A 12,963-nucleotide genomic window follows, 5' to 3' on the forward strand; every position below is an offset into this window, starting at 1 on the left:
TGATGCATTTATGATCCCCAACCCCAAGGCAGTCCCCAAAGGGCAGGAAGCTTGTTCCCCCAGGGACCCCTGGCATATAGTGGGCACAAACCCACCTGCTCAATACATGAATAAATGAATGAATAAATGATTGAAGACAGCAGACAAGACCCCAGCCCAACTCTCACATAGTCCCCCGCCCCTCGCAGAGGGGAAGTCTTACCGAAAACTGGATGGCGAAGCATCTCGTGCTCGTGGGGGGGCTGTCCAAGCAGAGGGTTGGGGAGAGTGCCAGGGGGGTAGGGGAAGCGAGCCAGGTGAGGGCCGGCAGTCAGAGGGTCGACCAGCGGGTGGACGGGGCCCGCTGAACCTAAGAAAAGGACAAAAGACCAGATGGAGGAGGTGCATGGCTCTTCAATGCTTATCCCAGCGGGTGACTTCCTCCTCGCTCTGGCTGGCTCCTGGTCAGCAGGGAATGGATGGCACCACCTGACTGCAGGTGGCCCTGCCCTAAGTGGCTGCCTCCACCTTCAGCAAGAGCTGCAGAGGCAGAGAGAAGTGACAAGCCCACTGCTGATGCAGGCACCTCCTCTCCCACTGTGAAGCACCCCTACCAGGCAACCCCAGGCTGGTTTTGTCAAGGACTCAGGATTGGCAGGGTCCCTCTCCCTGGCCACTTGGGCCTGCCCTCTGCCTGTCAGGTCACAGGAATACACCACCTTGCCCCAGTCGGTGCTGGGTTGGCACCCCTTGCCCAGGGCTGTCTCCCTGCCCTTCACTAGCAGAACCCAAAGGAGGCCAGCAGAGCAGGCACTGAACGGGGACCTGGCCTGACGCTGCCCTCTCTTCTCTGCTGGCACCAAATCTTACGTCTTACCCTTCAGAAGGGTAAGAGCACTGCCTTGATCCCGCCCCACCGCACCCCTCCTGCCCTCTTCTCCTATCCCCTGGCTCAAGCCGACATGGGCGCGGGCAGGAATTTCAGGTCCCTGGCAGGTTGGAGCTCTCCCTCCACCTCTGTGACTGCTCTTGCACTGATTTCCCATAGCTCGCCCTTGACCTCCTCCGTGTCTCTGCAACCTCCTCATCCAGCCTCTCCTGACGGCCTTCCCAAAACTGCCACACTGCCCCTGCCCCCAGCTCTCCTGATCTCCTCTTCTGGATTTATTTTCTTCCAGAACATGCACTTCCCACCTTTCACAACCTGGCAGACGTCTTTCAACTGTCTTTCCAAACTGGAACGTAAATGTGGACAGGGGTTTTGTCAGCACCTACAATTGTGCCTGGCAGATCCCAGGTGTCCAGTGAACACTTGCTGAATGAACGAATGATGCATGAATGAACAAATGACACCCTGCCCTCATATATTGGCTCTACGGAGGCTTTTAAGGTCCACCCCAGGTGCCCACAGAACTTTAGGTCTGAGGGCAGCAATGGTGAGTGCACTCCCATGTCAGGACCTGGTGCAGAGGCAGGAGAGGTGGCTGCCTGCCTTCCCTCTGGGCCCTGCCCTATCAGCCATCCTCTTCCCACACTGGAGGGCGGCGGGTAAGGAAGCCCTGCATGGAGGCTGCACCACGGGACCTGGACTCCGAGTCCCATGGGACAGGTACGCCTGCCTCCTCATAAGCACAGCAGCTGCCCTCCTGTGCCACCTCACCAGCTGGAGAGGGAGTAAGGATGCCAGCTGTGCCTGCCTCTGCCTCAGATCAGCTTCCCCACAGCTGGTCAGGGAGTAGACTTAAGGAGCTCCTTCTCCCGGGGTGGACAGGACCGGGCAGCCCTCACCAGGTGGGTCGGCTGGGAGAACTCAGCTGAAGCCTGCAGGAGCCCTGCCCAGCCTCGCTCCTCAAGGGCAGAGGAGGATTGTGCTTTGAATTCTTACTAAGTAACCTTTGAGTAGCCCAGCGCCTCACCTTATGCTCCTTGACTCCAAAGGCCACATGACCCTGCTTTGGTGCCCTTCCCCTGCCCCATGGGCCTAGGCCACTTCCCTCCATCCCAGGCACAGGGCCAAGAGCCCAGGCTTCACCTGTGCGCTGCAGCTGTCTGAGGCCCTGCAGTTCTGGAGAGCTCCGGGGCTGAGGAGAGACTGAGACACAGCAAACCGAGATTGTAGGTGGGTGCTGAACTACTCTAAGATCTGCCAGGAATGAGGGGTCTGTTCCGAAAAGAACATGCTCTGCGCCTGGATGGTGACTACTGCTGATCTGGCTCTGCGCCCCGCACCGTGCCTCTGTCCCACCTGCCACGCTGGGGCACGCACCTTGGTGGAGGGGGTCCTGCTGGTGGAGGTGGAGGTGGGAGTGGATGTGCGAGTGCTGGTGATGATGCGGAGTCACGTTGAACATCTGTAGTCGGGCCAGGGGGTCGCTGGTCAGCGACGCCATGCGCTCTGCGTGGATGCGCTCAGCGGCCAGTCTGTCAGGGTAGCTCATCTCGGGCCGTAGCTGGGGGCCCGCCAGGGCCAGTCTCTCCCTCTCCAAGGGGTTCAGGCCCGGGTGGAAAGAAGCAAATGGGTGGGGCCCGGCGGTCGGGGGGATGGTGAGGGCGCTGTGCCGGGCAAAGTGCTCCATGGGGTTGGCGGCTGGGTGCAGGGGGTCCAGCTCTGGGGGTTTCACCTCGAAGCCCGGCTTCATCCTCTCCCTCAGCTCCCGCTCCCGGATCTCCCGCTCTCGGATCTCCCGCTCCCGGAGCTCGCGCTCGCGGATGGTGGGGTCGACGTTGTAGAGGCCGGGCATGTGGTAGGCCAGCAGGGGGTCCGTGGGGTTGAGGGGCATGTAGAAGGGGTGGTTGCGGTTGGTGGGCGACATGACGTGGGGCCTGGCATACTCGCTCAGAGTCCGAAGCGCAGGCGTGTCGGGCCCAATGTAGGGGGGAACAGCAGCAATGGTGGTTGGCGGTGGCTCAAAGGATGGCCGCATGTGGCCTGGACCACTGAGCTGGGGGTCACTGAGGCGGCCTTCGTGTGCTGAGCTGGACGCCTTCTGCCGAGGGAAAAGAAAGCGTGAGCGGTCTGCCGAGTGCCGGGGGTCTCCGCTGGGCCCACACTGCAGAGGTGGGCCTGGCCCTGCTCTGAGCCTGCTGACAGGCCAACCTGGTCCCTCCACGGAGCCCGGCCTCGACCTTGGGCTGACACCAGGATGCAGTCCAGGTATCACCTGGGCCGGCAGCTCCCTTCAGGCTCAGGTAGGTGTTTCCCTGTGAGACAAAGCTCGTGTGTGGGGAGGTCTACGTGTGTGTCTGGGAGTGACAGCCAGGGTGCACGTGTGAATGAGCCCAGCAGGCCAGGAGCCTTGCCGGGAGCCCTTATGCTACTTCCTGGGCTGGCTGCCCTTTCCTCCCTGCCACCATCATAGCACCCAGCCCATGAGGGGCCCACCAGACAGGGCGGCTAGAGAGGCCCCTCATGGCCTGGTTACCACCCAAGTGCTCGGGTGTTCTCCCAGGGGGCCCCTTGTGCTCCTCCCTGGCTCCTTCAAATTCCGTAGAAGAGACAAACCCACAGGCTGCAGTGAAAGGACAGGCCCTTTTCTCGAAGGCCCACAGGCAGGAGGACACCCAGTCGCTGCTGTGAGTCAGCCCGGCCCTGCCAGGTGCAGTCACTCCAGCAGCTTGGGGATGTGCAGCACCCGTCAGAGGCATGGAGAGAGGGGGTAAGTAGCACCCAACCCTCTAGCTGCCAGGAGGCCGAGCCAGGCAGCCAAGCGCAGAGCTGGGTGGCCCAGAGCGGCCCCCAGGCCCCGGACGGCCCAGCGCCCCTCACACCTCACCGACCCCGGACTCACGGCCGCCCGCTCCGCCTCCCGCTCGCGCTCTCGCTCGCGCTCTCGCTCCTTCTCCTTTTCTTTCTCGCGCTCTCGCTCCTCTCGGGCTTTCTGCTCAGCCTCGCGCTTGGCCTTCTCGATGGCCTCCTCCCTCTTCTTGGCCAGCTTGGACCCAGCCAGAGGCATGAAGTACAGATCTGTCCGTGCACACGAGTTGTAGCCCCGGTCCAGGTGTTTGTAGAACCTGAGAAAAGCCAGAGATCTTGCTGGGAGCTCCTGCCAAGGCCGACCCCGGGCCCTGCCTCCCACCAGAACTCGCTCCCACCAGCCCACCTGTGCCTGCCCTGCACCCAGAGCCCCAGGAAGCATACCTAGCAGACTGGCTGGCGTGGCTGGGGGTGTCCACCACAGTGGGCTCAGGGGATGGGCTCCTTGGAGGGGGAGGGGGGCTCTCGGGCTCCTCAGCATCGTCCAGAGCCTCCTCCTTGATCTGGACAGTGGGGAGTGGGCAGGATGACCCCCCTGCTATGGTGCCTCCTGAAGTCACCGCAACAGAGCAGGGTGGCTGGGCTGAGGTGCCAGGTCCCGCCGGTGGGGTGGAGGTGGAAGAGCAGGTCGGAGGGGTGATGGGAGGAGGGCCCCCAGGGACAAAGGGGTGCTGAGCAAATGGGGGCTGGGGGGCCACCTGGTGGAGGCCTGTAGGGGGGTGGGAGGCAGGAGGTGGGGGCAGGCTCTGGCTCTGCGTCAGCCCGGGGGGCTGGGCAGGGGAAGAGGGCAATGGCTGGCTCTGAGGCATGAGCTGCAGGGGTGGGGGATGGGCCGAGGGAGGGTGGTGTGTGGATAGGGAGCTCAGGGGCTTCAGGGCTGGAGGGGGTGGCAGGTTGGCGTTCATGGAGAAGGGTGAAGGCCCCGAGAGGTGGGGAGGGTGCTTGTGGGCCTGTGGCGCCGGCAGCTGGGGGATGGGAGTGGTGGGTGGGGGCTTGATGTGGGGCATGGCCAAGGGGGCCGGCGGCAGGGGCTGCTCCCGTGGCGGCTGTTGGGACTGCATCGCAGACTGAGAGGCTGGCAGCTGCAGGGAGGTGTGAGGGTGTGCTGCTGCCGGGGAGGCCCCCAGAGGGGGCTGGGCTTGGGAGGCCTGGGGAGGGAGGCCAAAGGGCTGCGGGGGGCCTGGGTGCTGTAGCAGGGGCCCAGCCTGCAGGCTGTGAGGGCCAGGTGGGCCCTGACCATGCAGAGGGGGCTGGGCGTGAGGGGGTGCGGAGGGCTGGCCCGTAGACCCAGTCAGAGGCTGCAGCGGGGTATGCGGCGAGGGCAGCCGTTGGGGGTGCAGGGTGGGGGCCTGTTGGATATGGGTGTGGGGAGCAGGTGCTGTGGGAGCCTGCGGCTGATGAGTGGCCTGGGAGGCCGTGGGGGAACCCTGTGGGGGCACTGCAGTGGCAGAGGGCATGGGCCCGGGCGTGGGCAGCTGGGGTGTCCCTGGAGGAGCTGTGGAGGGAGCTGGGGCAACCCCGGTGGGAGCCTGCAAGGCTGGGGGCTGGGCCTGCAGCATCTGCTGCTGGGCTGATGAGTCCGAGTCACTCTCATTGTCCTGGGGGCTGGGGATGCTCGGGGACGTGCTGCGATTGTCCTGGTCGATGTCTTTGGGGTCACTGCTGCCCTCATCGTTGACGCTGCGACTGTCTGAACTCTCTCCCTCACCTTCAGATGGCGAGTTGGGTCGGCTGATCTCCTGGAGTCAGAGAAAAGGATGGAAGTCTCAGGAGGGCAGAGCCCTCTTTGCTCAGCACTGCCAGTGCCTGACACAATAAGGGTTTGCACAGATGAAGCACAGGCTTGGCTCCAGGACCACAGGTCCTGTCCCCACCCAGCCAGTGTCAAGGGCCACTCCAGCCCCGCCCTGGGAGATGGGGCACGGCCACCTGACTGGGAGAACCCGGGCTGGGGGCTTCTGAAGACTCATTGGCTTTAGTCAGCAAGGCTCAGCAGCAAACCTCACCTGCGTTTTTGTCTTCTTGGAGCTGGTCCTGTCAGCCTCCTCTGTATCAGAGGCCACCTTCTCCCGCTGGCGTTTGGTGCTCTTAAGAGGGGAAGAGGTTTCCTCCTTCACCTTCTGCAGGGGGAAAGCCCACAAAGAGCAATCAAGCCAAGGGAGGCCATCCCATCAGCCTCAGCAGGGAAATGACGATGGTTTGTAGACAATTTGCTCCCTCATTCTGAGTTCCATCTCCAGGAGCAAAAAGCTCCAGAAAAATCAACTGGGGCCAGGGAGAACACACATCTGGGGGTAGGAGTGAGTCAGTCCTCCACATCTGTGGGCTTTGCATCCTCAGATTCAAACCACCATGGATGAAAATGTAGTCAGGACTGTGAGGGTTATGTCTATACTGAATGTGTACCCACTGTTTTCTTGTCATTATCTCCTACACAAGACAGAGGAACCACTGTTTACTGCAGTTACATAGTATTAGGCAATAGAAGTAACCTAGAGATGATTCAGAATCTACAGAAGTATGTGACTGTTTATATGCAAACACTGCGTCAATGTATACGAGAGACCTGAGCACCTGCGGACTTTGGTATCCTGGGTGATGGGGGCTCTGGAACCAATCTCCAATGGATGCTGAGGGAGGACTGCCCTTGGCTCTGGAGGGAGCCCTTCCAACCACTCCCCACACTGTCTACCTTTGAGAACTTGGGAAGCTCGAGGCACAGGTGGCCCCCAGGGTTGGTGCTGGATCCCCCTTCTCTAGGCCCCCGGTCCCCACTCTGCAGCCCCTAGGCCAGGACAACGCTGGTGCCCAGAGAAGCTCCATGAATGAACTTCATATCCATGTCTGAGGGAGCTGAACACAAACACCAGCGACCCAGTTTTAATGGAAGGGAAGGACAGAGTAGCCCCTACTATTGCCCCAGCACCTGACCTTGGCTGACTTCTTCACTGTCTCTGCTTTACTGTCATTGCTGGAGGTGCTGGCAGCGCTGGGGGAGTTCCGGCCGCTGGAGCGGATGTCTTCATTGATGGGTGAGGTGCGACCATCAGGGCTAGCTGGCTGCTTCTTCCGACCACTTCGTAGTGTCGACATCTAACCACCCAAACCAAAAACTGGTGACACCGGATTCCCGGTCCCCATGTGGGCACACCTGAGCCCAACCCACAGGCAGGAGCCTGAAGAGCACACCCCAGCAGCCTCTTAGTAAATCCTAGGCCTTGGCAAACACAGGCACCCTGCCTGTCCCTGGCTGCATGAAGGTCAGTGTGGAGCTCAGGGAAGAGGTGGGGAAATAGGTGGGCTCACGCCAGAGAGTGGTTCTCAAACCTAAAGCACTCATCCTGAGGGACTGTCCTGAACGTGTGCTGGAATGAACGAACCATGCTTTCTAAGCAGCAGAAAGTCACCTGGGGCCACACCTGGGGCCATCTTTAAAGCACCCTATCCTTTGTGTTTATTCCTCATAACCGTCCTCTCTCCCAACCAAACCAAATGAAATCAAACATTTGTGGATTTCATCTGACAGGATAGGAAGTGACCCAGAGATGAAGCTGTGAGCTTCAGCTCTCCAAGCTGCCGAGTGCTTCGCCGTTTCTGCAAAGCCATGAGGGCTCAGAAAAGAAAAGGAAATAACAGTTCTGGCTGGTTGACCTGCTCCCTTCTGGAGGAGCAGTGGCTGGGCTGCCAGCAGCAGCAGCGACAGGACACAAGGAGCAGAGGAAGGTGGATGGTCCCACCCACCTGTGAGAAGGGGTGACAGGGGAGGCTTCAGGGAAAGACTCTGTCAGTACCCTTAACCCCAAACCTGGAAAAAGCCTCTCCCAAAGTCTCTGGCACATTTCCAACCTAGGAAACAAAGTCTCTCTATAGGAGGAGCTAAGCAGTGAGCAGAAAAATGTACCAGAAGTTTCCAAAACAAGATCAAACACTTAAAAACAACAACAAAAAAACCCCACCAAACTCCAAGGAGCCTACAAGTTTAAAACAGCAGAGATTTGCTAAAATGGAGGTGACCCTGGGCCTCAAGAAGCTCCGAGGGCCTTGGAGAGGCGGCACTGAGCCAGAAGCTAAGAGCTCACTATAAAATCCAGGGCAGGACACCACCTTAAAGGCCCCCTCAGAGAAGAGAACAGAGTGTTCTTCCCAGCCCCACAGGTAAGCTACCGCCTTGGGCAAAGCCATTCCCCTCCAGGGCTTTGTTTCTACCGAAAACAAGACTTTTGCTTTCTCCTTCTGATAGACACAAGCCCCCAAGCATCCCAGGAAAATGAAGAAGTTGCCAGGAGCCCTATGGGCCCAGGGGACTCACCGAGCCCCGACTCCGCCGTGTCCTCATGCTATGCTTCCCACTGAGCCCATCATCCTCTTCCTTGACAGGTTTGAACATAAATGGTGGCGGGTCCACGGGCTTCTCGATGGGCGGGAGCTCGCCGTATTTCTTGAAGTGGATGCGACAGTCGGTGCACAGCAGGATGTTCTCCCGGCCTCCGTGGTGCCAATCTTTGGAGGCTGTATGACGGAAGTGGCAGGGGCCAACCTTGGAAACCGTCCCTCTCCCTGGGGATGTCTGGGCAGAGGGCCCTTCTGTGGGCTCTACGCAAACCTGATGCCACCAGCACCATGCAGGCCTGGGCCTCGACACCCCAGGGCTAGTGCTGTCCTGCTCCCCCAAGGCCAGGAGAGGGTTTTGGAACATCTGCTGCCCACTCCATCTTGGGGTGCTCAGGAAAAGCTGGCAGCAAGCTTCTGGGAACCCCAGCATCAAATCCCAACCCCACTCAGTCTGTCCTGCCTATTAGTCAGTATTCCATACCAACTGCTAGGCAGGGGAATGAAGTAAACTAAACATTTCTAATGTTCTCCCATCCCGAAGCACAATGCAAGTGTCAAATCAAGTACCGCCCCTGGCAGGTTTCTAGCTGGATGCATGAAATGTTCAGAACATGAAAGTGCTTGTGCTCTGGGCCCCAAACCAGGGGTGTGACAGGTCACTTACTGGTGGTGAAGCAGTGGCGGCAGGCGTACCCCTTCAGCTCCTGCTCGCTGTCCTCACTGTCGAAGTCATCCTCACTGGCTGAACTCAGGTCCACTGGGTGTGGCAGGCACACAGGGTGGGTGGGGAAGACACCATTATGCTCAGTCAAAACAGGGGGCCCCCTGTGACCTCTGGCCTGCTGCAGGTTCTGGCCACCTGTCAGAGCAGCTGGCTGCACAGGCTGAGGTGGGACAGTGTCTGTAAAGGATCACTTCAAAACCCTCAGGGCCAGGCACCAGAACAGAAGGCCTGCGCGTGAGGGGCTGTACGGAAGGGCCTGCCCTACTACTGATGTCCATAACGGGTGTGTCTGAACTAGGACAAGTGTGTTCGTGCTGCTCTCCCCAATAGGCCCAGGCAATCCCAAGAAAGTCTGTCTTCAATGAGCATCCCCCACCAGTTCTACTAGGTGATTTCTGGCTGCCTGCATGAACAACACAGGCATCCCTCAGGTCCAGCATCATGGGCCACGACAGAGCCACAAGGCACTTTTGCTATACCCCAGTTTTTTTGGGGTGAGAAGGTGTGGGCTCCAGTATCATTAGATTACACATCATACTGGAACCAAAAAGAGGATCTTGGTACAACAGGAGGAAAAAAAAGAAAGTGTTAATCTGATCTTAATACAACCAAAAGTACAATGAGAATTCAAACAGGAAATCAAGTACATCATCCATCAATTGGAAAACCTTCGCAGACCAAGGCCAAACATCCCAGGCCAAGACTTACATATTCTATAAAAACCTAAGATGATGTTGAGTTTATCAGAAATATTTAAATGTGCAAATAATTTTTAAACTCCCTTCTGAATCCGTGCTCTGCTCCCGCCACCACCGTCCCGTTTGTATTAGGTCAGGCCTCACATGTGCACTGGAGCACAGGCCCACGCCCCTCCATGCTTCCCAGGGCCACCAGCTCCTACGGGCCCAGAGTGGGACAGGCTGCCTGTAAATAGTCTGTCCTCCACCCACAGTGGTGCCAAGACCCCTACTCACAGAATTCACTGGACGGGGGTCTGGAGGGTGTGTTGACAGGTGTGGACGCAGTGCGAGTCTTTATTCTCCTGAACACGGCCTGCCTGCGGTGCCTACGATGGGCCCGGGAACTGGCGGCTTCAGGGGTCTTCTTCCAATAGTAATAGAAGGTGATCAGCTCCCCCTGCAAAAGAGAAGGGCTGGTTGTGGGAGGACTGGGCTTTTCCGTGCACCAATGCACCGTCTCTGCTGGAGTAGAAAGCTACGTGTGCAGTAGCTGCACCAGAGATGAGAAAAAAGACCAGTCGCTCCTGGAGTGGGAGAGGAACTGGGCTCAAGAAACAAACAGCCACTGAGCTGCCTGTGGACTGCATGAAGAGGGCCTGCCTCCTCAGCCCAGCAGAGCCTGACTGCCAGACACCTAGAACAAGCCTTTGTTGGGTGTCCACTACATCAGACCCCACCACATTGTGCGTACGGAAGGTACACAACTCACAACAGACGAAAATGAGAGAAGATTCCTGCCCACAGGGAGCTTCCATTCTAGCTGTATGTGTATATGTGTGAGTCTGTGCATGTGTGTGTGAACACAACGATGCTTTCTTCACAGTATGCCAGTGATTACACAGGTGTGAGCAGGAAACGCATGGCCAGTTAAACTCCCCCAGAAACAACCAACTGACCAAAGCAAACTGCCGAGGTGGTGAGGAGCCAGGGCCAAGCAGAAGGTCGAGAACTGAGACTGCGCGCTCAGGAAACTGCTCCACAGCTTCCACCCGGCTCCATCTGAAGGCCCACATCTGACGTGCCGACACAACGTCTAGAGGCAAGGACTGGGCTTGACAAAGAAAGACTACAAGAGGACAGACACACAGCAGTGATGATGTCAAGATGAAATGTCACACACTGCAAGGTCAGGGTTTATTTCATGGCCCAGCAGAAAAGGAAGCAAGGCATCTTTTTGGAAATACAGCAAATGTAAGCTTTTTAAAGAAAGGGCACTTTGGGCACCCACAGCCCTCAGGGCGCTGCAGGCTGCTGTCTCACTCCACACACAAAAGACGATTTTTTAAAACAAACATCCCAAGATAAGGTCTCTTTACCTAGAATTTAAAAAAAAAAAAAAAAAAATCACAGCAAATGAGAGAGCATAGATGACCCGGTTCCCCTCTAATTAAATCAACACTGTAGAAAGTCTATTAGCTTGGCGACTAGATGCTGGGAGCTGTCTTGGAGGCGCCTGCACCCCGACTCTGCCTCATCAAACACTGCCTTGCGAATGTAGGAGCCAAAAAGAGAGAGGGCAACGTGGGGGATGGAAAATCTAGTGTTGGAAGGACTAAAATAGACAATCCAAACAAAGACACGTAGCTGCCACATGACAATTTCACCCAATCAGACCAGGTTTCATCCAAAATACCCCCAGAGGCAATGGCCTCAGAACCGTGACAAGAGAAGTGGGCAGATTTTAGGTGGGGGAGTGGCTTCTGCAAAGCATGGGATGCCTGTCCATTTGAGTACTCTACTGCCTACAAATGCATTTTCTGCCTGGGCATTTTTCTAAGAAGTGGGACCACAGCTGTGTCCCTAAAGGAAGGCTGGAATGCCTTGAAGGAGGGATGGCTGGCTGGCTCATAAAGCCTGTCACACGGATCTCCTGGAGCACTGGATGTGTCTCAACCACCCAAGCACTTAATGCTTCACAAATGACTCCTAATTGCCAATACCTTAGCAGATGAAGCACAACCCCAAGCCAGCAGGGCCAGGGAGCCACCTCAGGACAAGCACATTCATGTACCTAAACGTATGTGCATGTGCCCACCCCTCACTTCCATAAGATGGCAACTGAATGATAAGGGGAAATGCAGATATTGCCACTGGAATTTGGACTGGCTTCTCTATCCCATGCTGGTCTAGGAATGCCGGCTCCCAACAGTCCCAGTGGGGACAGCATCCTGGGCCCTAAGGTCATGATCTGCGAGCCTCCTAGCTCTTTTCACTTCCGCTTTCAGGACTTGGAAATGCATTTATCTATACTGATCTTTGGGTGTTGGCTAGAGGGAACAGACTTGTAAATCCTGGTAGGGGATGAAGAGATCACTGCTGACATAAACACTGGCTTGTGTCTAGTTTTCCTCTGAGAAAACATGAAAGAGAAGTCAAGGCAGGGAGCAGCCACACTCCAAATACTCTGTCCAAGTGTCATGCTTCATGAGCTCAAAAGAGTAACTGGTGCTGTGGTAAGTCACAGCCCAGTTCCAGAGCTTGAAAGAAGAGTGAGAAAAAACTCATTGTGGTTCCTTCTACTTCCTCCTTCAGGCCAAGTCATTTTAGGGGCTACTGAATGGTAAGAGCTTGGGATGTAAGAAGAAATGCAAAGCTATAGGAGACAAAAGGGAACAAAAATGAGAGCACAAAATTGAGTGGAAAGGTGGTGCCTGGGCCTCTGCCAGGCCTCCGCATCTTACTTGAAGGCTGTCAGAAAGCAGCAACCTGACAACAGCATCTGTCTATAATGCAATATTGCTATAGACAGTTACAATCAATTATCGCTATTTCTCAAATACGTATGTTTTGAAATGGCTTTAAAAGATAGTAACCAACAGACCCCAGGTTGAGGGAAGAAGCTAGGCGGGGTGCAGCAGCTTACGCTTGTAATCCCAGTACTTAGGGAGGCTGAGGCAAGAGGATCCCTTGAGGCCAGGAGTTCAAGACCAGTTTGGGCAACATAGTGAGACTTAGTTCCCACCTCAAAAAAAAAAAAAAAAATTAGCCAGGCATTGTTGGTGTGCACTGGCAGACTCAGCTACCTGGAAGGCCAAGGTGGGAAGACTGCTTGAGGCCAGGAGCTCAAGACAAGCCTGAGCAACAATCTCTACAAAAAAGTTTTAAAAAAATTAGCCCAGCGTGGTGGTGCCTGTAATAGCAGCCATTCAGGAAGCTGAGGCAGGAGGATCACTTGAGCCCCGGAGGCTGAGGCTGCAATGAGCTACAACTGTGCCACTGCACTCCAGCCTGGGCCACAGAGTAAGAGACCATCTCTTTAAAAAATAAAAGAAAAACTGAAAAAGGAGAAGCCAGGGTTTAGAGAGGTAAGAAAGTACTCCGTGCCAGACAGAACAAAGGCTCAACTTTCAAACCTTTGCTCCTGGCACCATTGTTCTCTGCTAACAAGTGAGAAAATCAAGACCCAAAAGAAAAAAATCTAACATTGAAATCAA

General features: G+C 56.5%; 1 protein-coding gene across 14 annotated transcripts in view; it reads right to left on the reverse strand.

Moving 5' to 3' along the window:
• The window catches only part of RERE (arginine-glutamic acid dipeptide repeats), a 484,877-nt gene that overhangs the window by 3,506 nt on the left and 468,408 nt on the right, over positions 1 to 12,963 (reverse strand). For 13 of the 14 annotated variants that reach the window (XM_010338545.3, XM_010338540.3, XM_010338542.3 and 10 more), the window contains 9 exons: positions 9,764 to 9,926; positions 8,730 to 8,822; positions 8,043 to 8,242; positions 6,665 to 6,826; positions 5,740 to 5,853; positions 4,118 to 5,472; positions 3,768 to 3,990; positions 2,246 to 2,966; positions 203 to 349 (listed from right to left, as the gene is read on the reverse strand). In XM_010338545.3, the coding sequence (XP_010336847.2) occupies positions 203 to 349; positions 2,246 to 2,966; positions 3,768 to 3,990; positions 4,118 to 5,472; positions 5,740 to 5,853; positions 6,665 to 6,826; positions 8,043 to 8,242; positions 8,730 to 8,822; positions 9,764 to 9,926 (3,178 nt within the window). The remainder of the gene's footprint in view (positions 1 to 202; positions 350 to 2,245; positions 2,967 to 3,767; positions 3,991 to 4,117; positions 5,473 to 5,739; positions 5,854 to 6,664; positions 6,827 to 8,042; positions 8,243 to 8,729; positions 8,823 to 9,763; positions 9,927 to 12,963) is intronic. The other variant, XM_074380011.1, reaches the window with a different exon arrangement.

This window comes from Saimiri boliviensis, chromosome 11 (genome assembly GCF_048565385.1).
Source record: "Saimiri boliviensis isolate mSaiBol1 chromosome 11, mSaiBol1.pri, whole genome shotgun sequence".
NCBI lineage: Eukaryota > Metazoa > Chordata > Mammalia > Primates > Cebidae > Saimiri > Saimiri boliviensis.